This window comes from Botryllus schlosseri, chromosome 15 (assembly GCF_051294905.1).
Source record: "Botryllus schlosseri isolate E-star chromosome 15, Bs_hap1, whole genome shotgun sequence".
In the NCBI taxonomy this organism is placed as follows: Eukaryota; Metazoa; Chordata; class Ascidiacea; order Stolidobranchia; family Styelidae; genus Botryllus; species Botryllus schlosseri.
Window position 1 is genome coordinate 6,529,135 of NC_137250.1, and position 26,480 is coordinate 6,555,614.

Genomic DNA, 26,480 nt, shown 5'->3' on the forward strand with positions numbered 1-26,480 from the left:
CTCAATTATATAACCTCGTGGATTCTCCATAGCGCAATAAAAGTATAATATCAATTTGAAGCGGAAAATATTCTTTATAATGATCTCTGCTGTATACTTCATATATAGGTTAATTATAGAAACCTAACGATATAATGAAATCCTCGGAACATCATATACAAACAATTAACATTGTATGTATGGAAGGAGAGAGCTCATCATTTCTAACTCGCTGTGCTCCACAATACGATTAAAAGGATATTGCTTACGGCCTTTGAATTTGTGTGGAACAATTTTACTGAATAGGGTGATTTGATAACCGAAAGACAAATATAGCCTCTATGCCAGGGGTGGCTAACCTTTTTCGGCCAAATGGCCACATGCAATTTATGAACCATTGCGCGGGCCACTTGAATGTGACCTTTTGATGACCTTTTTAGTGGTCCGATATGAGCGTGCCCGATTAGGTAGCGGTATTATTGGAATATTACTGTAAATATTAGTAGTGGCGCTGATCTCCCATGAGGGACTGGTGCGCCACGGACCGTAATTACCTTCTGGTATTCTATAAGTTATTTCGGAACATAGCTTTTACTATACGGGTCAAAATTGAAGAAATCTATCATAAGATATCACAAATAGGGGTTATTATATTGTTCTGGCAGGACTAAGAGGTGAATGAAATGTTACGATTATGACCGGATTCGATGAGAAAGGAACACTGAAAATCATACCATGAACAGCTGAGGAGAAAATGGTCGACGGTTTCGGGAATATTGCAGTGATTACAGAACGAAGTATCTGAACATCCCATTCTAAATAAATGAGCGTTGGGGAAAATTTTGTTGCAACGCAACCTCGAAAACGTTTATAATATCGTCACTTTATCTTCACGTGCATACAAGCAGTTCCTGCCACAGAGTCCACGAATACTGGCGGACAAGTGACTTATTCGCGTCTTCGATGGACACCTCAGGAATCTGACGATTTGGAACAGACCCGTTGGAACTGATAATTTTGTCATCAACATCCCTAATTTCACAGTCGGGCTAATCAAATTTTTGGTTCACAATAAATTACCTGGGCTATGTTCATTTTTCATAATGTAACTAATTTAAAAAATTATCTCGCGGGCCACTCAAAACCTTCTATCCCCGTGACGTGCGAGGAACATCGATTGTGAGTTGTGACGTGGTGAAAACCACAGGCGTTGTCATATTATAGATAATTAACCTACGGAGGTTACATAGGTTAGTTATCTATAGTCATATCCAAGTCGAAAATTCGAACAGACCATTCGCGTCTTTCACCCTTCCTCACAACACACTCACCCCTACTGGGTTCGCGATCAATTCTAGGCCCTACTGAAAGTAATTTTGATTATAGATAACTAACCTACGTTAGTTAGGTTAGTTATCTATATTCTAAGACAACTCTCTAGCGCCGACAGCAAATGAAAATACTCCAACCATAGTGTTCTAAGAGAACACTATGCTCCAACAATCAAAGCATTTTTTTGTGCTTCGTATTTTCGTGCCTGTATAAATAACGTCTGCTCTCGTCATACGTCATCAGTCAACTTCTAACTGCACTTGGAATTGTTGTCATACAGTAACGCCGACTCGTGGTTAGTTCGTCGCCGTGCCAGTTTCTCTTCACTGCTTTCAGTGCGTGTCGTAATTTCAAAAGTTATGATGGAGGTGCTGAAGCGTTCTTCATCGAGTGCAGTTCGAAAGGTAATTTCAACTAAAAATCTTATATAGTGATCACTGATCAGTAATTATGTTATTTGTAATAACTCTGGGCAAGATCCGTCAATAACTCCATTCCCTGTTTTGTCATGTGAAGGGACACTGTAAAACTCTGCTGATTGGTCTTTATTTAGATGAAACCAATATCTATATAGATGATAATCTGACATTGACTGCAAGTAATTTTTTGATTTTGCAGGGCAGCAATCCTATGTTTACAACGAAAAGGAGTAAAATGCAGTCAAAGAGGTCCATACTAAATCAGCAGTTGAACAAGCAAATGCGACTGCGTGCGGGCGCCGAAAATTTATTCAAGTAAGGAAAATGAATATTGACCATATGAGCAAAACATGTACTATGATTACTAATTTGTGCATTTTGGTTTGTGATATTCTTATCAATAGTCTATCTAATTGGTAATAAATACAGAAAGTGCTGGCCTATTAATCCTTAGAACCATTGCCGCCTGTTTATTTTATGTTCATGTTTTTATTCGCTTTCATCTTATAGACCGACTTGATGAACGTCATATCACAAGTCCAATAGTCTTTAGCCACAATGATTTATGATATGATATAATAGAATAATATCGGCGCTTCTTCGATATACGCCCCAGATCGAAACAGTGCTCCCAATGAAACCAACAAATGTTTCACACGAACACAATAAAATTTATAAACGTCAAAATAAATTGTTTTTTGCCTTTGTTGTGAAAGGGGGATATTATGGTTGGAGGAGAGGGGGATATTAGGGTTAGGGGATGGGTTTAGAGTTATGGTTAGGGTTATAGCTGGGTTAGGGTTGAAGCTGTGTTAGGGTTAGGAAATGGGGATATTAGGGTTGGAGGAGAGGGGGATATTAGGGTTAGGGGATGGGTTTAGGGTTAGGGTTAGGAAATGGGGATATTAGGGTTGGAGGAGAGGGGCTATTAGGGGATGGGTTTAGAGTTAGGGTTAGAGCTGGGTTGGGGTTAGAGCTGTGTTAGGGTTAGGGTAACCCGAGAATAGGTTTTGAGTGCGGGACACGATATTCCACTCTCTCCCGACCATAATGTCCCCAAGCCTAAACTTGGGATACCCTAACACCAACTTTGACCCTAACCCACCTCCAACCCTCATACCCCCCTTCCCCAGCTCTAATCCCGGAAAACCCTAACACAACCCTAATATCCACCTACTCCCAACCCTGATATCCCTAACCCCAACTTTGACCACATCCAACCCTAATATCCGTCTCTCCACAGGCAAAAAACAATTTATTTTGACGTTTTTAAAATTTGATCGTGTTCATGGGAAACACTTGCTGGTTACATGTGAAACACTGTTTCGATCTGGGGCGTATATCGAAGAAGCGCCATAATATCCGTTAGCCCACCTAGCTCAATTAAATATCAATTCATTGCTTCATCCCACCAGAAAATAACCCAACATTTGGGTAATAGTGGGCACCTAATGTTTAAAATTAGTACTGTAGTGCAGATGAAGGCCGATATTGCCAATTATTGAGTTATAAATACATGGACTACATGCCGACAATGTCATCAGACACTTATTATTGATATAAATAGGTTATAGTATACAGATTCTCGATTTTCAGTTTGAAGTAATTAGTCAATATTCAATCAACTTATCTTAGAATCTATTTTCTTGGATTTTAAATTTTTTATTTCAGTGCTACTAACAATGTCAAAGTGAAGGAGACCGTCGCATTGGAATTGAGTTTTTTCAATTCCAATCTTCAACTTCTGAAGGAAGAGCTCAGTGTGATGAACAGTCAGATTACGCCATACCAGAATGAAAGGTATCGTACTTACTACCGTACTTACAAATCTGCATCGAATGTTTGAGCTTAATCAAGATGGCTACCGACTTCCTCGAAAATCAATGGGATTTTGCTGACTCCTTGTAACGGCCCTCAATTATTGCCCGAGGATAGGCTTCGTTATGATTAACCGTTGGAATTACATTCCGTGGCGTGATTAAAAACATTGTTGCTTCCTATACCTATTTTTTCACATATCATATAGAAGTGGAGTTCAAATTAATATGTGTTGAAATCATCTGTCATGGATGAGGTTGTATACCTTTAACATATATTTTCACAGATTTTTTTGTCATTACTTAATATCGTAGGTTTCTTGGTTGATATCTTGTGTGAAAGCGATAGCAAAGTTTATGTGAAACAGTTACATTCTTGAACACGAATCACTCGACAAATATTTATTTATTTAAAACAATGACGCACATATTTACTTATATTCACACACTGGGTATATGTCAACTGTCACCACTATGATGTTATGCGGTCTCTGATCACTTTTTCTGTCATACCATCACTGGTTAAATTAAATCATTAACTAATGACATTAGAAGGTATATCCCGCATTCACCAGTTTCTAATACCTTTAGCACAAAGACTCAAAGCATGGCTATGGTCTCACTCGGTTTAAAAGAAACAAAAGACTTGGATTTTACACAACCTCTAAAAGTAAGTTGCTTTAGTCAACTGGAATTATCATCTTACATTGTTCGGAATTTTTGTTCCTTTACACTAGTATCATATGAAGTCCATTTGGGTTGTCTACCATGGATATCTGATTGATATTTACCACTCCAGTCAGGAAATATTACCTATGAATTGCTTCCTATGATTGCTTTTTTAGTGTTAAAATAGTTGTTTTTTATAGTGAATAATGGCCACAGTTGATCATTAACATTACTATTTGTCACCTACTCCCCTCTACGGGATTGCATTCCTTACTTTCTAGTAACAGAACCAGAAAAATGAACAATATTCATTGTCATCAGATCCAAAACGTATCATTTCCAATTTCCAAACTGTTGTAACTCATGGCGTATCAACGCACAACGACTAATTGTAATTCTGTTACTCTGTTACGTCAGGATTTTATACTGGAACATTACAGTGAAGAGCCTGACAATTTCGAAGATGAAATTGCCGACCTGATTGATTTACGGACTTCGATCAGAACTCCCGCTAGAAATGAAGACGGTATCAAGTTGCTTTTGGAATATTATGGACAGCTGTATTTTGTGGACTACAGATTTTTTCCTCCAGACCGTCAACTCAACATTCACTTTCATTGGTTAGTATCAAATCACCTGATAGAAAATGTGTTAATTGAATATATGAGATGGACTGGTTACCATACTATGGATACTTGTGTCACATTCAAACTCTAACATGAACTGAGTTAGATATTTTCTTCATATGCAGTGCATGTGTTTTGAAATTGTCGACAAGCTTTAAAATTTTGTTCTGGTAATTCATTTATTAGTGTCATCAGCATTGGGTCCGGATTGAAAGGGTTTTGTACATTCAGAGTTATTGCAAATCTGGTGCATCGTAAATTCCTGTGAAAATGGTATGTTCCCTTTGAACTGAGTGGATAATAGCCTTTCATGTCTTAGTTATACGGGCAGCAATAAAATTATAATATGTCTTAAGGCACAAAAGGGTTTCAACTGCATGATTTCGCTCGATCTCAGAACAGACATAAAGACTATGTATTGGCTCTCCAGCTCTTGTGGCCCTGCGCTCAGTGCGCTGTATTGGTATTTCAAGGATTTTGAGTAGCACTTCAGTGTCCTTGGTACTAAAAAAATCCAACGAGTCTTTGACCTGGTTAGGTTTCAGTTTGGGCTTAACATATTTCAAAGGCTCTTCAAGGCTTAAGCCTCTATGCTATATCAATATCTATTTAAATTCATGTCTATCTTTCTTGAAAAATTACAGACAATTAATCTTTATTGCAGTCCGTCATAGATAGGCTATATATTTTAGACACTGGACACTATCATTTTAACTTCTTGAAGGTAATTGATTACATTGTTGGATATGTTTATGTTATGTCCGTCTTTATGTCAATAACTGTAACTTGTGTTTAAAGTGTCAAGCGACACACTTTTCGTTTAGATTATCCGTGTAACCTAACTTTCTCACGAACAAGTGTTATTAAAAGGAATGTCACAAGTTTCAGGGCAGTTTTTAACTGAAAATAATATGTTCCCGGCGGATAATTGAAACATCCAAGAATTTATGTCTAAAAAAGGTACAATGACGGCATTTAACTGATTCACGAATGCCAATTACAATTTTGTGGTCGAGAATTTTCTTTGTGATTCTCACACCATTAAAATATGATCGTTGACTCGTTGGTATTTCGATTCTGCGGCACTGATCAGTTTTCTTTCGCTTTCCAGGTATGATTCCGTTACCGGGATCCCGTCGATGCAGAAGTCTATCTCTTTGGAAAAAGCAAGCGTGTTGTTCAATTTAGGCGCGTTGCATTCTCAAATCGGGACCAGGGCAGACAGAGGGAAAAGGACGGGAATCAACGAAGCAATCGCAGCTTACGAAAACGCCGCCGGTATGTAGACCTATTTAATTGTATGGATCCTGGAATGTCGAAGAGTATCCACGACACAGTATGCCGTTTTCATAAATCGCCATACGCCATTAGTGGAATAGGTCAGTGGTTCTTATGATGATGGCGGCTGCTGGTTGATCGTCTTGATGCCGCACTAGATGACCGATTAAGCGTAAGCGTCGTTCAGCAGCCAGCAAACGGCATGGGACTGTTTTTGTGAGTCTGCGCAGAGCATTGGTGCATATGTGCTCCGGGTGGTGGATGCCGAGTGCGTAGCGGAGGAGTGCATCGTAGTTGGCGTTGAGTGTCTTAGCCAGCTTTTCTGTCAGCGTGAGTGCTTCTATTCCGTAAAGAAGAACCTGCTCGACAGTGGCACGGAAAATGCGGGTCTTGAGTTGGGGTGAGGCACTTGAGTGGAAGAGGCAATGTAGCCGTCTTGCCGCGCCCCAGGCCTTTGCTCGCCTCGCCTTCAGTGCTTTTCCAGAGTCCGCGACGTCAATACCGAGGTATATAAAACTCTTGACATTCTTGAGCCTGACTTCTCCCAGTTGAATTGGTGTCGCGTTCTCCGGCAGAGCTGGTATGGCCAGAACCTCAGTCTTCTTGGCATTGATCTGGAGGCCAATACGAGCGGCGGTGGCCTCTAGTTGGTTCATGAGGCGCTGTGCTCTAGTTGGTTCATGAGGCGCTGTGCTGACGCGGTATTCGGGGCAAGCAAGGCGAGGTCGTCCGCGTAAGCAAGAATACCTACGTGGATGGCCTCGCGAGTCGTACGCGTTCCTTGCCGTGGCCGCCATTCAAAGAAGTCCGAGTTGTCCGGGAAGGCCGTTCGTAGCACGAAGTCAAGCATTATCACGAACAAGAATGGTGCCAAGGTGTCACCTTGAAGCACGCCAGCCGAAGTGGTAAAATCTCCGCTTGGACCGTCGTCTGTTCGGACTCGCGCTCGTGTGTCAATGTAGAGGGCCATAATGGCGTACCTTATCGCCTCAGGAATTCCATAGAATCTGAGGATCTTCGCCATGGCTGGGCGCGAGACCGAGTCGAAGGCTTTCGCAAAGTCAACAAAGACAGCCACAACATTCTTTTTGTGTGAGCGGCAGGTGTCAATGATTGTGCGCAGTGCCAGGATATGCTCTGTTGTACCGCGGGATGGTCGAAATCCATTCTGGACATTCAGGAGCTTGGTAGATACTTGCTCACGTATGCGAAGGAGCAGTACTCGGTCGAACAGCTTGGCCGCGGTCTGCATGAGGGAGATGCCTCTGTAATTCGCTGGGTCACTCGCAGCGCCTTTCTTGTAGATAGGCACGATTTCGCTCTCGAGCCACTCGGGCGGCACCGGGCCGCCTTCGAGGACACCGTTCATGACGTCGAGGAGAAAAGGTGCAACGCCCGAGGTGTACGCAGCCGTTGGGATGCCGTCCGTACCGGTGGCCTTGAATTTTGGTACATCACGCATGGCTATCCTGAGCTCAGCTAGCGTGATCAGGTTTGTATTGATCGCGAGAGGAATTGCTGCTAATGAAGGCGGTGCAACGAGCACATCGATGTCCGGTGAAGGTGTAGATAAGAGGGTCTCGAAGTGGGATGCGAGGTCTTGCGTACAGGCCTTCACGCGGGTCCTCTTGGAGCCAACTAGTTCACCGATGGCTTTCCAGGCTGCTCTTGACCGGCCTGCTTCCAACTCGTTTTCCACGGAAAGAGCAATAGCTTCGACTCGTTCCTTGCGAGCAGCGTTGTAAACGTTAGTCAAGTGCAGAGCGGCCTCGTTAGCATCGCTATGTGCGTCCAGTGTTCCAGAGGTGTACGCGGCACGTCTGAGAGTCTTGAGGTTCTGGCGTGCAGTGAGCACCGCTGGGTCGGACTCCCAGGCTAATTTTGGCCGTGACTTGCTTTGTGCCTCACCGAGCGTTTCACGGGCTGCGTTCTTGACTGCTGCCACAAGTGGCGCAAAGGCGGTCGGTATAGTATTTTGGATCTCGAGGGCGTCGACTGTGTGCATGGTAAAGTCTTTCATCTTGTTTGCGTCCTTGAGATCAAGCCAATTTGGTAGGGGCTCGTTCGGTGTACGCTTCGGGACGAACGGGAGGCTTTCACGAAGCGTGGTCAACACCATTCGATGGTCACTCCTCATCGTTAGCATGCGCACCGTTCGGCAGTTCGTGAAGTGGCGCCGTGCGGGAGCTTTGCAGCAGATATAATCCAGCCGTGTCTTGCGTTGGCGCATACCGTCAAATGTTGTCCTGCGTTTCGGCTTCATAGAGAAGCAGCCGCCATCATCAACCACATTCCGACAGAGCCATGGCGCAGAGGTGGCTGGAATAGAACCACATGGTGCTCAACAATAGAGACCGAGCTAGCGCAACGCGGGCTATCGCTCGAAGACGCCCACGACCGCCCACGCTGGAGACGCTTGATAAGGGCCCAAAACTGATATCTTGATGTTCCTTTGTTTCCTGTTTTCTTTCGCCCTTTTATTTAATTGAAAGCCGATATATATATATATAGTGGTTCTTAACCTCTACTAACCCTGGCGCACCCTAAATTTTGCTGACACATAACATATCTAATACATTACAATAGAATATTGGTGCACATGTAGAACTGTACATAAACAACAGTGTTAAAAGAACGCAACCACCAAAACATGATTTTCATACAAAACAAGAAGATTATTATGAATATATTCTCAGTGTGACTTATGCTGTATGAGTCAGTTGTGTGTCCTTCTCCTATGTGCAACCCTGAGACTGGCTCAGTGAACCTGGCTAAGAACCTAAGAACTGCCGAAATAGTCATTGAAATCTTGTAGTTTCCGAGATCATGATATACTATAGGATTTGTCGAACTGAATAAATTTAAGGTATGAACAATAACCGGGCCATTGTAGTTTTTTTAAATGTGTCAAATCATGAGATTCCATATTTCATTAGCATAGCACCAATTTCCTATCCTAACCATGGGCTACTACTATTGTATTGATGCATTATGTCCAGAACCAATGTAGTATAGGGTCATATAGGGTTGGTAATGATGGAACAAAATGATTTGAAAACTGTATACAACTATACATGTTACCAGATATGTGGTGTTAGACGATTTGATCACATGAAACATGGACAACGTGGTATTTTGAATATATTGCACATAGTAGCAATCATGATTCTAAATTTAAGGCATGCTGAGATTGCATGTACTCACGAGGCTACTTATTCATCAATCCATTGTTTATGAAAGTGTTTTCTTGGAGCGCTTTATTGATTACTATTATTGATTATCACAGGCACTTTCAGTTACTTATGTCAGAACTTCAGCCATTCCCCATGCGCCGACTTGAGCCACGGATTTCTCACTGTAATGACGAAGCTCATGCTAGCCCAAGCGCAAGAATGTGTATTCGAAAAACACACCCTGTCCGGTTTTGAGATGGAACTGGGAAAATGTATCACTGTAGCGCAGGAGGCGTCAATGGTAGGAGTTTGAATGTGAACAGACACTGTTAAGTGACTTGAGTGGTATCATGAATCTATTGTTATCGATTTTATACTGACAATATCCTTTTATCCTTCCTTTGTCGGAATATATAAGTCCATTGTTCTTCTTGAATATGCCTATCAGTGAATGTGCTCATTGTGCTGGTATCCTGACTTTCTCTTGGATAATTGTTGTCTGTTACTTACAATCTATTAGTGCAGCTTTGCACTCCTTTGTGTATTAAACATATGGTGGTCATTCAGGTTCACAGCGTGTTACTTGATATGTCTAATTACGTTCGGATTTAGTTGCTACTTGTTTCTTTCGTGTCATTGTGATGAGTTTGTTTGTTTCTTTTGATTATATATGAATAGATTTGAAGAGACTTTTAGAGGAACAGATCTTCAATATACAATTGGAAAATACTGTATATTTATATTGGAATATACCCAAATCTATCTGTTCGACTCGATTATTCGAATTTACCTGCCAGTGATGTCATATTTGGTGATACGTTAGTTGATATACATTTTTCTCTCGAATTCTCTACTAGTTACTGACTATTGCCCCTTAAGAGTGTTAGCTGAAAATATTTGGGTATATTTCAATATCAATATATTAGCAGTAAAGCAGTAACGCTGCTGCATCAAACGATCATAAATCATGTATCACAAATTAACAAATATTTTTGTATTTCTATCTCTTTGCATTAATGTTTGGTACTTCTCCACAAGGGTCACGCCTTGTGATAAGAAATGGTGCCGTTAATACTTTGGAACATTTTTGTTTCGATGCGCTGCAGTCTTACGATTTCCACCCACCCACCTAAAGTTGATGTTGTCGTGACGTACCTGCCTCTTTAGTGACGCGACTTTAACATCCCTTGTTTGACAGGTGTCTGAAAGGTATCAACTGGTTCACACTGCGATGACCGTGCCTCCTGTCTGTGACACGGTGCCAGCGTCATGGATTAGCATAGCTGATGTGAAGTGTCATCATTTTAAAGCTCTCGCTCATTATTACACTGCGGTCGGTCTACTGCATCAAGCTGGTGAGCTACTTTCTACAAATCGTTAATTCTCATTCCTGTAAGATGAAATCTACAATCATGTTTCGACCACCTACTAAAAATCTGAAATGCGAATAGGCTTTTATGAGCCTTGATAGCCCAATCGCTAACATGTTGCATGACTCATCACTCATCATTGTCACAGGTGCAAAACACAACAATTCACCCAGATATGTCTCATTGTGTGACTCAATGTTTGTATGAAAAGATGGCATAGGTCAGTGTTTGAATGCGTCTATCACCCTGTGTCCACTCCAAATAATTTGAACATGTGAATTTTTTGTCTGGTTGGTGTCGTGGTGTTATCGTGGTTGACTATTTTAGCTTCGTGATTACTGTTTATCTCAAATATTTTGTGACTGCTCTGCAGTTGTTTCACTGCCCTGTTGGTCGTTCTGCAAAGGGATTAACTTTTAATTTATTTCCGAGTGTCACGTAGTAATGCAAAATGATGAATGTGGATCATGAAACGGCATGAATTTCCACACTCGCCTGACCTCGGATTAAATTTCCTACTAATACAGATTTTTATCGGATGCACAAATCATTTCCAATCAGTGTACCGGTAGGGGATCCATAGGCTAGGGTGGCAATTGGCAAAGACCAATCGGGTTCTAGCAAGCATTGAATAGGGAAGTTTTGTAATTTGATATCTCATGCCCTAACCTAGACTAATTTCTATTGTCACTCTACCACTCATTGAATTCGCTATCTTTTGTAGGCCGCATGGATTTCAGTGTTTTTTAGCTGGAATGGTTGATTGAAAATATGGCGACTGTTTCGAACATAAATTTTCATAGCACGCCGAGGGGCCTAAGATAATTTAGTAACTAAGTTATCGTAGGCCCCCGCACCCGTTGATTAGAATTTGTTGATAAAATATCGTTTCTCATTATCACTCGTATTTTCCGTTACTGAATGGGTTGTTTTTAATGTACCGATCGCAATCCGACGCACGGTAAGATGTCGACACTCATTCTAACGACAGATATTGCTGAGGTCGATGAAATTTCGAAGCTGTTGGAATCGTTCTATTTGAAGACGGAGGCGTTGCAGGACATACCGACACCGCAAGATGTTGTCAAAAGACGAGAAGACAGACGGAGACTCGGTAATGATTCTTGAAATAGTCTCATATGAACTTCCGATGATGTAATAGGTCCAGGTTTAGTAAAGTAGAATGAACAACATTTGACTTTAAAAACTACTTCCTCCGATAAGAGGCTTCCAGTGAGCTTATCACAACAAATTGTAGAAGCCAGCTACTTATAATGCTATTTAAAGTGTGTCTGTTTTCTCTTTGTAGTTTCAGTTAGATGTGTGATTAATATCCCACTCGTAGAGTTGACGTTTGATACTATCGAATGTCATGAGTGAATTTAGTGTTAGCAAAATTTATCGAGATATTATTATTTGATGCGCATTGGGACCAAATTAATTGGCTCTGAAATTTGACATTGTTCAGATTGAACATTGATTTGAAGACATACGCCAATGAAATACATGTCCTCGTAAATCTAACCGCAATTTATTCACCGACAGGTCGAGCGCATCTTTCTCAAGCGATATTTCATCACGAAAAAGCAAAGAGCTTGTTAAAAATGAGCAAAGCGCTACAGAAAGTCTCGACGTTGCAGGTTTGCGAGGCTAATTATTCATGATATCGTTGCTATTTCTCCTTTTGCTATACAATCTAGCCTGGGGTCACAGATTTGGCTACGTTTAATATGATCTGAATCAGACTTGCGATTCTTATCATTCACGTTTATTTATAATTTTGTATCGTTTTGTAAAATGTAAATAACGCCAGCTGCCACCATGTTTGATTGTTTCTTTTTCGTAAAATGTCCCGCACGTGGTCATTTGATTGTAATAATCTTATTTTTCTTCAGACCTTTTTGAACGAGGCACATATGAGATCGCTGGACCAAAAGATTTCCCTCTCTGAATCGCAAGATACGGATTTATTCGATATCTTGGAGGTTCCCGATATAGTCGGTAGGTGTGGCTGTTTTGCGATGTTTAGCTCTTGTTCGGAATTTCCGGCAGCAGCATGTTATGAAAGTGACTTGCAATAACTGATGCTAGCTTTGGTCACAGATAACGGAATTAGAACAAAATTCATGATGTAAACCGTTTTTGTGCAAGCTTATGTTTCCCACGCCATATTAAATTTATCACAAATTCTACAAATGATAAAAAACGATGCCAAATCATTTTAAAAAGTAGTCCGGCTGTGGGTTAGTTCATTTGTAATCAAGTTACTTTGGCACAAATGACTCTTCTAGAAGTATATGTCAGCAACTAGTGTTGGATGATATCATGATAACACGCAATTAAAACAGTGGAAGATGTCCTAATAAAATATCACCAAATTAAAAGAAATACAGTTCATTTACATGTGAAGTGACAATACCTTTTTGTAACACTGCCACCGACATTTCATGATCGGTATTTACATTTTCACATGGGCGGGGGGGTGCTGTTAGATAAATCGTCTTGTAGCTTGGGAGTGTATATATTCATTCTATTTACATCTGAACGCGTTGAAGCATAGGCTCGTATTTACATAGGTGTATATTACAACAGCTTCGGACAAGAACATTCTATTTAAGTTGTAATAATAAAAAAATTCCTAGGCCTTCGTTATGTTTGTAGAGGCAGGTTGGTATGTGTATGTGTTGCTCGAAGGAAGGTCAAGCATTGTTCAGTTTGATTTTGTGTGTATATAAGAACTTGATGATGACACATAGAATGGGAATGAAGAATTTTCTGGAAAATGATTATCTGTGAAGCGTGTACGTTTCAGTTTCACACGAAATCCTAAGAAGTCCAGTAATTGACAATTTTCAACCAATACTTTCCGCATCATTGAATCGGTATAATCGACTACAATGCCTTGAATAGGCTACGTTCTGAATTCTGCAATCTTAGATGCAATAAAATTGAGTACACACTGTGGTCATGGGTTTATTGATGTACTCTGTTGCTAGCATCTGGCGTCTTGCACTCTGGACTAACATTTACCGATATCATCTACAAGCATAGCTCGAGTAATGGGCATCAGCTAACGGTCCTAAAGAACGGGTGGCATGATTGCAGCCTGTAAAATCGAGTCAACATGGCCATTGGAAGTAAAAAATAACTGCAATTTTCAGAACATCACATCATTGTAGTATGGAGACAGAAGTATAATCTGTGACTGCCAGACTGGAAATATTGGTACATTTCTTATAGCTTACAAGGGTTCAGGATGCCGCCGTTTTAGTTTATTTCGTGCCCAAGCATAGCAATGGCTGTAGATCTGTTCTAATAAGTGCCCCGAAGTTTTGGAAATGTGCCTTGAGCTAAATGCCATGGCTGGATTTATGTGGGTTATTGGTTCAAAGATACGATAGCGGTCGGGCTATAGATGATGTAAGAGTGGATTCAAATATTATTTTATAAATTCAGCTGCTGCGAACATAGAGGCGGAAGCAAAAGCCCCCGTGTTGACATCGGTGAAAGTCAAAGACATATTTCACAGTTTGGTACGTCGCTGTCTCACCTGACCCGCTGTGATTCGCTGCTAAATTTTCCTGGTATTCTTTCAGGGACCTTTGTCTATGTTTTCGGCTCGACAGAAGTTTACTGCCCCGCGTCCCATCGACATCACCCATGGCGTCGAGGCGTGGGGGTTCACTCTCTCCGGTGACGCACCCGTCAAAGTCACAAATGTGTCGCAACGATTAAGGGTGAGTGTGTCGGTGATTAGGAATCAATGCCTATCATCGAACAAACTTGATTCATCTGTTCGGCTTTATTTGTCGAATTTTCATGCTGCTGACGTCATCTTTGGTGGTATAGTAGTGATTACAATGATTTTTCAATCCCCTACTAGTTTCTGACAAGTTTCACCTGAAAACATTCGCGATTATTTCAATATGAGTATATTATTCGATTGTATACTGATATTCTGTATCTTCAAGAGTCTCTTCAAATTAAATTTTGAAACAAATTCCACGTCACGTTTGCAAAATTGATCAGTCGATTTATCAACCGAAAACGTATTGGTTGAAATTTTTGAATTGCAACGATTGAGAGTTTTATCGACAATATGCCCAGATGCAATATACCCCAGAAGTAGGGGTAAAATAACTTCCTCTATCACCTGGTAAGGTATACATTGGGTTTCCTTACTAGAAGCTTGGCACTCTGGGCTAGCGAGTAGAGGAAAAAATCACTATCCTGACCCAATAACCCAACGAATCTTTCGCGTATCCATCGTCAAACCACCTTGAGTGTAGGCAAAAGTAAATACTACTACTTCCTTGCCAATTCTGTGTTAAAATACAGTAGCGCTGTATGCCTGTCGAAATGTAGCAATGAAGTATGAATCTAGATGGCACGAAGATATGCAGCCGCATAACGTGTTTCCTGTAAGAATAGGTTCACCTGCTTTTGCAGTACCTTTCAGCAGATTCCAATCGTAAAATTAAGTATCTCTTGTAAGTTTCACTGCTTTCACCTACGTTTTATTACCTCGTTCGCATATTTTATGTCCCTTTAACATCCGGCTTTTTGTAGAACTGCGGGCTGCACAACGGCGACGTGATTACCGCCGTCGACGGGGTTAACGTGAAATGGAAGACTTGCGACGAACTCACAGACATGCTCGACAAGCAATTGTACTTGCATCGGAAGAAAGAGAATCAAATACTAGAGAGAGTGATCTCAAATTACAATCATTCGGCGCCGGCAATCACAATTAAAGTCATTACGTTGATATCGTCTGAAATCCCGAAGGTATGTAATGCTTTGATAATAATTACCTAGTGCGTTGCTTGGATAGGTGAGAGGATAGGCTTATGATTGATGGACTTTAATTGGTATAACTGCACTTGAAGTGGTCGGAATTGAAGTAGGTGAGATAGGAATCTAAATTTTATCAATTTAAGATAGACATATCGCACGCACCTCTATTTGAGAATATACCACGGTTGCAATGACTGGAGTCGTGATTTTTTGCTGAGTCGACTTGACTCGAGTCATTTTGTCAAATGCGTAAAATTATTCGACGCGAGTCAATTTTTGTATTGACTCGACTTGTACTCGAGTCATTGTGCATGACTAGAACCATGTCATGTGACTCGAGACTACAAGACAGACATTTTATCGTAACTTAGAATAATAGTAAAGTTAACTCGACTCTAGTCAAAACACTGACTCGGACTCAACCTCTATTTTTTTAGTCAACACAACAGCATTTGCTGTAAAGATCTGAAAATTACCGTGATTTGTAAAAATTATCCACTTTTCTGGATCTCAAAATATTGTTACCCTAAATTAGGGCATAAAAACGTTTCAGTAGTTAGATTAGAGCTAGAGGGCTGTCATTTCGCTCCAATTAGACAACTAGTATTATCCTATTTGTCCAAGTCTAGAAATTGTCAAAGCAGTCATGTTTGATACTCAAGTTGAATAAGTAGTAGCGATATCCAAGTAAGTAATCTAGTTTGGCCTGGAGACTGAAAAGAGAAATAGAAGTTGTTTAGAATCATAACTAACTTGAGTAAGTGGTGAAACTTTGCAACAGGAGTACTTCATTACTGGTCGCCTCTGTTGAAGTCTGCTGGTGACTTGGACCAGTCATTCCCAATGTGGGCGATATTGGTAAACAGGGGGTAAAAATGCCAAAGGGTCGGTAGGTGGGGTGAAAATGTTTGGAACGTCCGGTGAGACATGTTTAGTGAACACCGCCAATAAATGCACGTGAAGACGGCTTTATCTGCATATGACGCGAAAGTTCACTACAAAGTAGTCGCTGAAACTGGTTGTCCGAGCACCCGCTCGAAAAAATGACCTATTTTAGTCAATTCACCGGCGATCAGGTTTAGGTGAATAAATCTCCCGTTAATATGTCCTCTTTTTCGGCTCCCTTATTATGAGGGGCGAAAATTGGTGTCGATCTTGATTAGGTAGGGGTGATAGTCGAAAAAGGTTGGGAAGCGCCGACTTCTACTCTCGTACTTTCATTCAGACCGCGGGCCGTATGGTCTCAGAACACAACGGTATCTCCGCCGATCTCTACCACTCCAGCCACGGCCTGACCAGCGCCTCTGCCACCTTCGACTATACCAGCACTCTCCCCGTGAAACGACGCCTCAAACGTAACGACGGCACGAAATCGTTGTCGGCGGCCCGCGCCAAGCAGCGCCATTCTTCCGGGTTTTTTCAAGGGTTGAAGTCTCGTTGGAAATCGCCGCAGCCTACTAGCTTTGCTACGCCTACAGAGAACCCTTACGCTTCGACGGCGTCGCTGGATAAAGTGCCCAACGGACGGTACTGATTAAGTTCTGGGTTTATATATTTTAGTTGAATAGTATATTCATATTGAAATGAACCCGGATATTTTCGGCAGACACTCGTCAGGGGTAGTCGTGAGCAACTAGTAGAGAATTGGAAAGAACATTGTACATCAACAATCGTATCACCAAATATGACGTCACCGGCATGGAATTTTAAATAATCTGGGCGAAGAGATCGCCTAATGCCCATGCACTATTTTTAGAATACTTTTGTTTGACAGTTTCCATGTTTTTTGGCAAATCTAGGCCTGAAATACTTACTTTTTACTTCCTTGGAAATTTTTGCTTGTTCTTGAGTAGAAATTCACAACGATAATTGTGCTACTACTTTTTGGAGTGCTCGAGTAGGTTTGCCTTCTTACGCTGCTTACTCAAGTGCTTGTGTTTTTAGACAGCTTCCACTTATACTTTTACAATTTTGATTTTGAAAAGTGGACATCAGTTTTGGGATGAGTTTCCATTGCTATGACATGAAATTGTCGAAAGAACCGCATGAAGTAATAGCAGGGTTGCCATATGTTCTCCTCTTTCAAGAAATCTAACATGTCCTCCGAGGCTGCTCAAATATCCTCCTTTTTTCGCAATTCGTCCTCCTTTATAGCTTTGAGAGTCAAGCGACCGTACGAAGCCAACTGAAAATAGATGTGAATTCTGGATTTCGTCGGCAAGATCGATCAAGAAAAAGGTCAACTCTAACTGATTATACGTAGGGACGGGTCTTTCGGGAGTTTTGTCAGAAAAATGACTTCCTTTTTTAAAGTCAACCCATCAATATTGGCAGCAAAATTTCCAAATTTTCCGTATTAATGAATGCTATTTCATCTTTTGCGGCTAGGCAAGAGTGTTCTCTTTTTCAGATCCCTTTGTAATGGCCATTGTTGGAACTCCAGTAGAAGTGAAGGTACCGCTTACCAAATAAGGCTAAGCTAAGGCTAGGCTAATTACTTGGATATGATATTCGGGCTTATTTCAATATGAATATAGTATTCAAATGTATACTGAAGTTTTGTACCTCCAAGAGTCTCTTGAAATAGAAGTAGTGTACATTATACTTGAGCTACTTCGTAGAAATAATTCGTTACTGCCCACCGTCCAACAGTTTAGCAAATTTGTCAAGTAGTATGAGTTTTATCAATTTCTACAGGTACAGCTGGAGAGCTATGGAGACTTCGCCACTGGCGATGACCAATGCGTCGCCAATGAGCTCAACGATGACCAGGCCGGCTCGTAGGACACACTTGGCCCGTAGCGAAACTTTTACCGCGCCTTCGCGGCCGCAAAGTCAAAGATTTACAAAGGGGATGAATGTCGGATTGTACTGAAGTCGAGCCTTGCAAAACTCTATTTTCAGCACATCGTTTGCAGTATTGTAATTCGTTGATAGCATATGCAGCGTCCAACTGACGTGGTAAACACTGGTAGCCATCGGTTGGATTCACCCGGTTCGACTGTCTCCGGGGTGGGCAAAATAGAGTACCTAAATGATTCGATTCTGAGTACCACTCAATATGACATCATAAGAATATGAATGACGCGGAAAGTTCGACCCGGCCACAAACAATATTATTCCAGCTCCACATCACAATAAACATTTGGTATTTTTGACCACGCCTATTTCATTGCACTTTGTGACAATGTTGTGGGTTGATCATGACTTCTCAGATGTGTTATTTCCTCTAACATGTGTCTGCAATCTGCATAGCACTGTACTACATGTCCGTATGTTGCATTAGGACCAATGTAGGTTTCAGAGCTACCACAGTGTAAAATAGTATCGAAACTGTAATTCCGTTGATAAATTAACTCTAAGTGAAAAACACTGTATAATTTCAGTACTCGAAAATATCATCTCTCACTGCTCTATTCTAATCACTGGAATTAACACTCGATTCAGATTCGAGTATTCGAATCATTTTGCCCAGCTCTAACAAAATTTTATGAGTTCCGATTAGCATTGCTGGCGACTGTCGATGACTTTCTGTAACTGAACCGGCTGAAAACATACGGTACTTGTTATAGAACTGGCTGAGTAAAAAAATTCAATCCAACCACTGCTGAAAACATGTCACACCGATATCTTCGGATATTATGAATATAACGCTCTGATACTACCGTAGGTCTTGGGGAAAATTGTGCACTCGTCTATCAATTCTGATTGAGTGTTAGCGAAATGCCATTCCTGTTACCGTCCATTACGTCTGCATCCTTTTCGCTACACGAATGTACAAGCTATCTGCTTTGAAATCGCAAAAATGAAATCGTTACGCTCCTATTTGCTCCCCCTTTTACCGTCGAGAATACAGCATGAATAACAAGTAACAGGTCGTTAAGGTTTTCACTCTGAGACACACAGTACAAGTGTATATCACGTTCTTCGTACTTGACTTTTTTATATTCCTTGCCAAAAACGTTTGTACGTGCTCTTTAATATGTAATGTTTCTTACCGGGAATTCCGGCTGTGTACATTTTACAAATTGCTATTTTGCTAGCCATGACAACTTGATTTGAAAAGCTGGTGTTCTTATTTACATTTTTTGTACCAATTAACAGTTCTTACGAATCACATGTTGTGTGTGGGGAAACTTTCAGTTCTAACCTGGGTGTTTAACTGACTTGACCCATGGGCACACCGGTATCTCATGAGATTAAATAATGCATGTTACGCTAACGCGCTACTTTATCTATTATGCGCGCTATGTGGCCAAAACTGTTTTATCACTCGCATTTCATTGTGTATAAAAATATTGGATAGGTTATTTGTATGGTAGTGCATATATTACACTAACATGCTACTTTATTTATGTACACACTACGTGGCCAAAAAATTCTGTGTTTTATCGCTCGTCTTCCATTGTGTAAAAAATTCCCTGAATTGTTTTGAATGCTATTACAACACAAAAATCCAATGTATGAAATTTATTGCATGATATCACAATTTTAGGGTATGGCACACTCAAAAATAACGGCAAGACGAAAGAGCAGGTTTAGACGTCACCGAGCAAACACCATTCTGTCCTCGCTGTCACGGCCTCTTTTCGCACCAGTCTCTTTTTATCGTCCAAGCAAGCCGAGAGCTCCCGTATCACTCTTCTTTTGTAAGGCAACACGACATCGGTCGGTAATATTGTGATAACGCCGATGCATTTCAAGGCCTGAAAGGTCGCGGCATAAAGTTAGAGATTTGACATCTACCCAAACAGACTTGGACACCTAGATAATTCTAATTAGCACAGAACAGCAGTCTACGAATATCTCTTTACCTGAACTCGGACGCGCATGTCCCCTGCGAACGTGGCCAACTGCGCGAACCGTTCGATCAGCATGCTCACGTGGGGCAACAGCGACGATTCTGCGTCTTGCATTAGATTATGGAGGGTAGACAAAACGGACACCAACAGAGGACCTTCCTCACTGCTCAGCGATTTTACCAGCAAAGGCAGTAGACTTGACAAATGCTGGTGAAGCACCTGCAGAATACGAGATGATGAATTTTGACTGCAATCGCAGTTAGTGGAGATGCAGGTAGAAAAAGTAAGGTTTGATGGTAGAAAAAGTAAGGTTTGATAAGTACTGAATAAAGAAGAAGTTCAAAGTCGAAAATCAACAAATTTTGTTTAAGAAGTCTTTCTAGCTTTCACGTATTATTAATAATATCAATACTGCATTTTGAGTGGCGCTATTTCCGGCCTTGTGCGCCATGGAAGGTTTGACATAAAACTGTCGTGTTGAAGGGGGTTTCTTGTAGGCATCTTTTAAGCAATATCGTACGACACTTGCAGCATTGTGACTTATGCCGAGTAAACCATCAACTCTATATTATAAAACAATGCAGAAAAACAAGCTACAAATTTCCAAATCATTTAATTTTTTTCTCTATTAAATGGACGGCAGTCTAACTTCTTTCTTTTCGAAGTGACATTATACAGTTTCAAAATATTTGACGGGCTGACAGGAAGGTTGCCACGTGACACCGGTCCACGGACCCACGGTTGAGAACCATTGGTTTATATTTTGAATGATTGTTTCGGATCAGAGTATTTGAATCATTACCTCCAACCCTAGTAATAGGTAATGCTATTGCCTATTGGTGATAGATAATACTGATCAAACCTGCTGGGGTAAATGACGCAGCAAGTGCGAAAGAGCTGTCAAGTAGTTGGCTTTCTTGTTTTGACAATTGTCATCAATGTCCATATCATGATTCGTCATGATCTGAAAGCCTTCCTTCAGACGCGGCAGTACTAGTTGAAAAAACCATTGCTTGTGCATCAATCTGATGCGGGAGTGGCAAGATTCATTGAGGATTTCAGCGGTTGTCCTGAAATTTTACAATCGCATTTCGTTTTACACGCAAGCAACCAAACCAACTAAAATCTGCATTTATTACCTGTAAATAATGTCAAAACTATCGGCAGCCATCTTCCCCAATCTTTCGTCATCGAAAAGTTGAAACAAAACCTCACAATACTTCATAGAGTATGCGTGACATCGAAGCACCAACGCCTTCAAAATCCACACGATCAGACAAATTGCAGCCGTCCGTTTCTCAACATCGATATCCGACGATAAAACGCATTTTGATCCCTCTTCATAGATCTGCAATACGATGAAAAAAACACCAGCTCAATGCACACAATTCACCAACAGATCAGATCATACATACCCGACTCAGCAGATCTTCATTCGGTTTTTTGTTCAACAAACCCGCGACACACTTTGACGCTGATACATAAGTATGTTGATCACTCGATTCCAAAGCTAATGTAATCATATTTTTCATCAAAATCGATAAAGTTGGATCTTCCCAGTCATGGGCCAGGACAGGAAGAGTTGACATTAGCAGGGTGACCAGTCTAGTTTGTAAGGGCAAGATGGTATTATGGAACGGATCAAACGACACACCGACGGCGCCTGATACACCAAGCTTTTCCAAGTCAGAATTAACAAGTCCGCTTGACAATATTTCGCAAATCCTATCGCTGCGGTCCTTTGATGCTGTTTTTTGCGAGACGGTCCTAATAATTTCACATACTTTTTCCATGATAGGCCACGTTATGCATTCTTTCGTCGACGGATCCATATCGTTACACGTCATGCAGCATTGCTGAGGTAGGTTTGACAGCAAAGACAATTTCACACAGTATGTTACCAGCGGTAGTACGAGTGCGTCGAAAAAACAACTCACACATTCACTGTTCTCCGAATTTTGTTTCACTACAGTACAGATACCGTCAAGGCACAGCAACACAGGGGATGCTGTTTTTTCATCAATAATTTTCTCTGTGATGTTGTTCAATAAGAGGTCACAAGACACAGTCGATACTTCCAAGTTGACTGACACTGAGCATAAAGCATCCAAGTATCGTTTGGCAGCTATTTCCTTACAGTCATGGATTTTCGATACAATTTCTTTCAAAACAGGCATGACATGAGAGAGGACAATATCGGGCCATTTTGAGGACATAAAACCCATCGTAATAAACAGGTCCTTGAAAATCATGTTGTCAGTTTCGTACTGAAGACAAGACACCAAAGTGTACGCGACGGTAACTTGATCCTCTGGTGATATTATCATACCAAGATTGCACAACGCGGCAATACCAGCCAAAGCTACAGTCCGTAAATGAAGAAATTCTTTAGACGATGTACTCTTGCAAAAGAGCTCAAGGATAGTTTGCTTTGTTTCAGCAATAGGATGGGAACTCACATCCTCGTCAAAATTATGCATGGAAATCGCCTTCAGACAGCACACAATTAGTTCCATGGCCAGTCTTTTTTCAGCGATCATAACTTGGCTATTGTCCAAAAGCTTCAATAACACCGGCATAAGAGACGACACTATTTTGCCACACGAAAAGTGAGACGCTTCCGCGGCCGATATCAAAAGTCTGCCAGAAGACCACACCTTCTTCTCTGACAAGTTTTTGGTGATGCACGGCAAGCATATCTGCATCATGTCACGAAGGAAGTTTTCTACTGTTTTGTCGTGGCGAGAACGCGAAGATTTTGAAATCGTGAAGACTATATCCTTTATTAAATCCAGCGTTAATTCTTCATTGTCTTTGGACACACCCTCGACTGCCTCTCTATGCAGGCACAACCATATGGATTTAAGGTATGGGTTTAACGTAACGGCCGAATGTACCTTCAAAGACGCACGTAGAGTCTCGAGTGCATCGATTTTCGCGGCAGATACATCCGATTCGATTTTTTCAATCATAAGAGGAAAGAAATACGGAGCGAATACAGGAGATGAGGTCAAAACCTTACGTAGACCCGTTACTAATTGAGCATTAGTTACGACAGTTTTATTTCCTGTGAGATTGCTCGGAGGTTCGAAATCTATCGGAAAGTAACAGCCGACAACGTCGAAAAATTCTTCCGCAAATTTCGTCACGTTAAATCCGCCCTTGATGACGGAATGCATCAGATCAAAGACTTTCAATAGATTTCTGGGATCTTGCTCCCCGTCCACTGCGGTTATAGTGCCGTAAACAAAATCATCGCCATGCTTCTTTAGTACGTTAAAGTAACCATCAACTAGATTGGTTAGGATCTCAAAAACGGCGAAACGTTCAGACTGCATGTACGACTGCGTGTGAACTTCTTTGAATATCGTACGCGATAGTTTTTCCACGATAGCCTCTTCCAAATCAGTCCTGCTGCTCAGAATGAGCAAGGCATTCAACGTAGGAGGGTGGAGAGAAAAATGATCCTCTAATTTACAGCAGAGAAATTCAATCAACACCGAGCACTGATTAGGTGTCAAACAGGACTCCTTCAAGTATGATAAAACTTTTGCGATGAGTTGCAGAGATTTCAAGCGTTTTTCGGAGTCCTTGTCGGTCAGTTGCCCGTGCACCTTTTCCATTAGTTGCAGTATAGTGTGTTTTCCGGAATATATAGATGAAGCCACATTTTTGGCGATTTTCACGGCGCTGGATTCATCCAGTTCAAAATATCCGTCCAAGGAATCCATATATAAATTGAAGAGAAAGCTATTGTAATAATAAGATCGTTACCCCTGTTGCATTGATTACAACAGGTAGAAAGCATTCGTAAGGAGCATTATAAAAAACGGCATCAAATTTATTATGGGCTATATAGCAGATTTAAAGCAGACTGTCACACCGAGCTACCGTACATTACTTTGTCAACAGGATGCGAGCGAGGACATTTGCTTTCCATTGAGCCACAATCATCAAAGATCCGGTCTTGAAAGTTCTCATCTGTCCCGGCCATGGCTCATTTTATAAAATTGATTTCAAGATGTGAATGTCTACAGAATAACTATTGCTTTTCCGAGAAAAATGCCTCAATTCCATGTCATTACTTGTCTCTCAATTTCAACACCATGGGCCGTCTAAAAAACCTGGAGTTGTCATGTTATATTTTCAAATTATTTTGCTGCGTCTCATGGGGCTGGTGTAGTCTGATTCCGAACAATGGAATTTGTTTTGAGTCAAGTTCAAGTTGTCATCTAAATAGCTAGCGGGGTGGGTGTTCCTTTGAGGTCGTTATGCCAAAATAATTTCACAAATTCAACTCGAAAAATAGACGACGCAAAGTAAATTAGCACTAATTGAGCTTTTGAAGTTGGATGTTTTGATCGATTTGAATGACGTGCGTCGTACGGTAGATCCACAAGCGCACGTTGCGGTGTCCAACTCTAAAATGATATATTCAAAGCAAGTTCACGTACACCGCTGCCTTTCTCCAAATTTTATCCAGACAGAAACATAATTCGAACTGGTCAGTTCAGAACGATCATTTACAGAATACAGACGGCTGTCATCAATTTAAAGTAGGTGAACAATCATACCAACGTTGCAGCAAAATTCTTTATATTCTGAGTCGCTCATCGCTCACGCATTCAAATATTTAAAATGCATATCAGCAATAATTCTATCGACCAGCAGAACTACCTAAGCCACCTGCTTCTCGCATTACGCTGGATCTACGTTTTCGCTACAGCGATTATGCAATGCACGAGCACTGAGGTATGAACGCTCGGTCATGAACAATGATATATATCATTGGTCCTGAACGACCGGCACTGCAGCTCTGCACACTGCAATGCACAGTACACACTTGCACAGACCCGCGTAATAACCGAAATTGAAATAATCGAAAGCAAATATCGGAATTAGCTCCAAGTCAACTATTCACTTCAGCCATTCAATATAGTTCTATTGCAGTCACTGCCCTAAAATTCAATGATTTATTCAACTCCATATCAAAAATGGCACGCGTCCCCCGTCCACGTCGTCCAACCTTAGATTTAAAAAAAACTACCATATTGTCGACATAAAAGATGAACGCTTTATCAAATATGCCGAACCTGCAGTGTGGAACAGTATCTCGCCGCCTATCCGATAGTCGTCTAGCATGTCCGTCCACATTCAAGTCGAAATACAAGCAATCACTATAATAAATAAATATTGGTCCATCCTCAAGATCACTGGACCACAACCTGACCTGCCGACCTCGCCTTCCATGACATGCCACCCCATGTGGCTTGCTTTTTTCTATTCCATCTTCTCTTACTTTTCATTCAGTGTGCATGCCACCTCTGTACATCGCTTATAGGCCAGAGGTCTCAAACTCAAATGTGCTCGCGGGCCAATTTCCTGATTTTTGATGACGCCGCGGGCCGCAGCATCAATAATAAGGATATTCAATGTATAATTTCCAAGTAGGCCTTATTTGACGGCACCTTGCAGACAGGCATTCCACAAACATCGTGAAAATGTAATTTACTATTATACCATTCACGCTTGGCACGTAAAAATCACATTTTCAAATAATTGAATAAAATAGTTTCTGTGTCCGCATAATTTGTTAAAACAATGAGTTTGAGACATTATTGGAGAGGACGCATGATGACATCGTAAAAGCTGTCGGGTTATAATATTGCAGCAAGTGGACCTTTGACGTGCCACAATTTTATGTAGAATATTTTAGAATTTACTAAAGATTGATCTAATATCAGAGCATGTGAGCGGTGCATCCTAATCAGGGTTTATGATATAGTCGTGATAAGTAGGCTATTGTTACTGTCATTGGTAAAGTCAAATTCAACCAATGTTAGATTTTCTTCGATTATTATTGTAACAGATCAATAACAACTTGAGTATAATCATTATTGTTCCATAGTAATAGCATTGTTTCTTAATTGTTTTAGCGATCGTACCCCTTGTGCTTTCAATAAGACTTCCCGTACCCCCTGTCCATTTTCAACACAATTTCTGATGATACCTATATAATAATCAGAAAGCCCATTCACATAAAATCGCGCGTAGCGCGAAGATTATTTTCCAGTTGAATAAATTGGTCCAGAAAACATTCCACAGGATATAGGTATATTTCCACAATGCATCTCGTACCCCTGATGTGGTGCTTCGTACCACGGAGGGGATACGGACCAGAGTTGGATCAGTTGTAATTTGTAATTGAGCTGAATGTA

General features: G+C 41.0%; 3 protein-coding genes across 3 annotated transcripts in view; 1 reads left to right on the forward strand and 2 right to left on the reverse strand.

Annotated features, from left to right (window-relative positions):
* The window catches only part of LOC145456660 (flavin-containing monooxygenase 3-like), a 266,805-nt gene that overhangs the window by 216,565 nt on the left and 23,760 nt on the right, over positions 1-26,480 (reverse strand). The gene's annotated exons all lie outside the window — the stretch shown is intronic.
* LOC145456681 (rhophilin-2-like) lies at positions 1,524-19,920 on the forward strand. Its single transcript, XM_080334783.1, has 16 exons — positions 1,524-1,715; positions 1,930-2,045; positions 3,402-3,530; positions 4,139-4,217; positions 4,634-4,836; positions 5,954-6,120; positions 9,407-9,594; positions 10,492-10,648; positions 11,655-11,777; positions 12,209-12,303; positions 12,559-12,664; positions 14,120-14,196; positions 14,260-14,400; positions 15,233-15,451; positions 16,686-16,987; positions 18,158-19,920. Exons 1-16 carry the CDS (start codon positions 1,671-1,673, stop codon positions 18,333-18,335), a joined length of 2,325 nt encoding a protein of 774 aa, XP_080190909.1. The 5' UTR covers positions 1,524-1,670; the 3' UTR covers positions 18,336-19,920.
* On the reverse strand, positions 19,916-24,950 carry LOC145456680 (MMS19 nucleotide excision repair protein homolog). Its single transcript, XM_080334782.1, has 5 exons — positions 21,678-24,950; positions 21,402-21,610; positions 21,125-21,332; positions 20,275-20,481; positions 19,916-20,166 (listed from the first exon to the last, which is right to left on the reverse strand). Exons 1-5 carry the CDS (start codon positions 23,991-23,993, stop codon positions 19,999-20,001), a joined length of 3,108 nt encoding a protein of 1,035 aa, XP_080190908.1. The 5' UTR covers positions 23,994-24,950; the 3' UTR covers positions 19,916-19,998.

Excerpts from the sequence above, each read along its gene's own strand:
- LOC145456680 (XM_080334782.1), bottom strand. The coding sequence starts at position 23,993 with ATGGATTCCTTGGACGGATATTTTGAACTGGATGAATCCAGCGCCGTG. Across the intron at positions 21,333-21,401 it reads AGTTTTGACATTATTTACAG|GACAACCGCTGAAATCCTCA; the intron begins GTAATAAATGCA and ends GTAAAATTTCAG. Across the intron at positions 20,482-21,124 it reads TGCGTCATTTACCCCAGCAG|GTGCTTCACCAGCATTTGTC; the intron begins GTTTGATCAGTA and ends CGTATTCTGCAG.
- LOC145456681 (XM_080334783.1), top strand. The coding sequence starts at position 1,671 with ATGATGGAGGTGCTGAAGCGTTCTTCATCGAGTGCAGTTCGAAAG. Across the intron at positions 2,046-3,401 it reads GGCGCCGAAAATTTATTCAA|TGCTACTAACAATGTCAAAG; the intron begins GTAAGGAAAATG and ends TTTTTATTTCAG. Across the intron at positions 10,649-11,654 it reads CGGTCTACTGCATCAAGCTG|ATATTGCTGAGGTCGATGAA; the intron begins GTGAGCTACTTT and ends TTCTAACGACAG.